At 39.6% G+C, this 2,839-nt stretch overlaps 1 protein-coding gene across 1 annotated transcript; it reads left to right on the forward strand.

The window, feature by feature from the left end:
- Positions 1 to 748: 748 nt before the first annotated feature.
- Positions 749 to 1,774, forward strand: LOC111398327. The gene is made up of 2 exons (XM_023025245.1): positions 749 to 1,280; positions 1,395 to 1,774. The coding sequence occupies exons 1-2, from the start codon at positions 749 to 751 to the stop codon at positions 1,772 to 1,774; spliced, it is 912 nt and encodes a 303-aa protein (XP_022881013.1).
- The last annotated feature ends 1,065 nt before the right edge of the window (positions 1,775 to 2,839 follow it).

The following is a 2,839-nucleotide window of genomic DNA, read 5'->3' on the forward strand; positions in this document are numbered from 1 at the left end:
TCTTTTTTTTCGTTAAGGCGACTCAAAGAACTTTGATGAAGCCTGGAATAGATTTAAAAATATGCTGCGGAAGTGTTCACATCATGGAATTAACAATGGACTCCAGGTTCAGTACTTTTATGCTGGATTACTTCCAGCCTTTAAGAGCATGGTCGACTCGTCATCTAACGAATCGCTATCCACAAAGACAATTGATGAATCACTGAAACTATTCGAGACTATGGCTATTACTTTAGCTATGTGGATATCAGAACGAGCAGTGCAGTAGAGGACATCGGGAGTTTGTGAAGCGAACATTTTTTCTGCTTTGTTTGCCAAAATTGACTCATTATTTTACAAGGTGGAAAACATGTCACAATCAGCTAACGCAGCACAGTGGAAGAAGGCTAGTTATGAGAAATGCGGAGCCGAACATATAACAGCAGAATGTCGAATCTTGATACAAGGAATAGAGCAGACAGATTTTGCTCAATGAGGACAGCGTCAACAGAACAATTCATATGGGCAAACATACAATCCGAGTTGGAAAAAGCACACTAACTTCTCTTAGAGCAACCAAAACTAGAATCGGCCACAGGGTCAGTATCAGTAGCAAGAGAAAAGGCCTCAACTGGAAGAGATGTTCGGTAAATTCATGGAAAAGACAAATTAGTACATGGAGGCTAATAATCAATTCATGAGAAAAATTGAGGCCACTCTTCAAGACTAGAATGTAGCTATAAAAAATCTAGAGATTCAAATGGAACAGATGGCCGTTGCTTTGATTGGCAGAGCACCAAGTAGTTTGCCAAGTAACACGAAAATAAGCCCTAAAGAACATGCTAAGGAAATTACAACTCGAAGTGGAAGGCAACTACCTGAGATACATGTAAAAAGGCTGGGTATAAATCCAGAAATAACATCTCTTGTTGTAGAAAAGACTATAAAGCATAACAAGCAGATAAAGGAATCTACCCCAGCTGGAGGACCAGGCAAATCACAAGATAAAGCAATAGCAACCGTAAACCCTCATGAGCCTCCCATACCTTTCCCACAAAGGTTAAAGAAGCAGAAGTCGAAGCAACCATATAAAAGGTTTCTCGAAGTTTACAAGAAGCTCCACATTAACATCCCATTCGTCGAAGCATTAGTCCAGATGCCTAGCTACATAAAATTCCTAAAGAACATCCTATCAAATAAATGCAAGCTGGAGGAACACGAGACGATCATGCTAACTGGGATGCAGCTCCAGAATTCAGAAGAAGCTCCCACTGAAATTGAAAGATCCAGGGAGTTTTACTGTTCCTTGCATTATCGGTGAAGTTTACTTTGATAAAATCTTATGTGATCTTGGTGCAAGTATTAATCTAATGCCTCTGTCTATTTTTAAGAAACTTGGCTTGGGAGAGGCTAAGGCGACTATAGTGATCTACAGCTGGCTGGCAAGTCATTGACACATCCCAAGGAAATAATAGAGGACGTATTTATCAAGGTTGAAAAATTCATATTCTCTGTCAATTTCCTCATATTGGACATGGAAGAAGACGAGGACATCCCATTGATACTTGGTAAACCATTCTTGGCAACGGGGAGAACTTTAATTGATGTTCAGAATGGGCAGTTGATTTTGAGATTGGGAGAAGAGCATATTTCGTTTAATGTCTTCAAGGTGATGAAACTACCTACAGAGTCAGATAGTTGCTTCCAAATCGACGTGATTGACGAGGTGGTTCAAGATTCATTTTTGCTACACAATCCATCTAATGCTTATGAAGCCTGCATTGCAAACTCTTAGTCAACGCATTTCGATTCAATAGAGATGAAAACATGTGCAAGATTTTTGGACACCAACCCACCTTACACACATAGAAGTCATTTTGAGGAGTTTAGGACAGGACCCACAAAGCCACTTCCATCCATTTAACAGCCACCTAAATTAGAACTCAAGCAGCTATCGCCACATCTCAAATATGCATACTTAGGAGAGTCTTGTACAATCTTGGTCATTATCTCGAACACAGTCAATGAAGTGGAAGAGAAACTGTTTGGGGTACTCAGGGAGAATAAAACAGCAATTGGATGGGTGATAGCAGATATCAAAGGAATCAGTCATTCACTATGTATGCATAAGATTCTCATGGAGGAGAATTTTCGGCCAACCATAGAAAGTCAAATGAGTTTAAACCCAAATATGAAGGAAGTGGTCAGAGTAGAGGTACTCAAGCTTCTAGATGCAGGAATCATATATCTGATATCAGACAGTGCATGGACCAGTCCGATTCAAGTGGTGCCAAAGAAAGGTGGAATCACAGTAGTGCCAAATAATAAAACTGAACTAATACGACTAGAACAGTGACAGGATAGAGGGTTTGCATCGATTACCGTAAAGTCAATGCAGCTACAATAAAAGATCATTTTCTTTTTTCATTTATTGATCAGATGCCGAAAAGATTGGCAGGCTACTCACATTACTGTTTCCTCGATGGGTATTCGAGTTACAATCAAATACCAGTGGCACCAAATGACCAAGACAAAACAACCTTCACTTACCCATATGGTACTTTCACATACCACAAGATGCCTTTCGACCTTTGCAATGCCCCCGCCACGTTTCAAAGATGCATGATGGTAATTTTCTCAGACATGGTAGAGAAGTTTATAGAGATATTCATGGATGATTTCTTAGTCTTTGGGTCTTTGTTTGACGAGTGTTTAGAACACTTATATTTGGTCTTACAAAAATGCAGTGAAATAAATTTGGTATTAAATTGGGAGAAATGCCACTTCATGGTACATGAGGAGATTGTGCTAGGACATCGAGTATCAGCAAAGGAATGGAAGTAGACAAAGCAAAAATCTA

This window comes from Olea europaea, chromosome 8 (genome assembly GCF_002742605.1).
Source record: "Olea europaea var. sylvestris chromosome 8, O_europaea_v1, whole genome shotgun sequence".
Lineage (NCBI taxonomy): Eukaryota > Viridiplantae > Streptophyta > Magnoliopsida > Lamiales > Oleaceae > Olea > Olea europaea.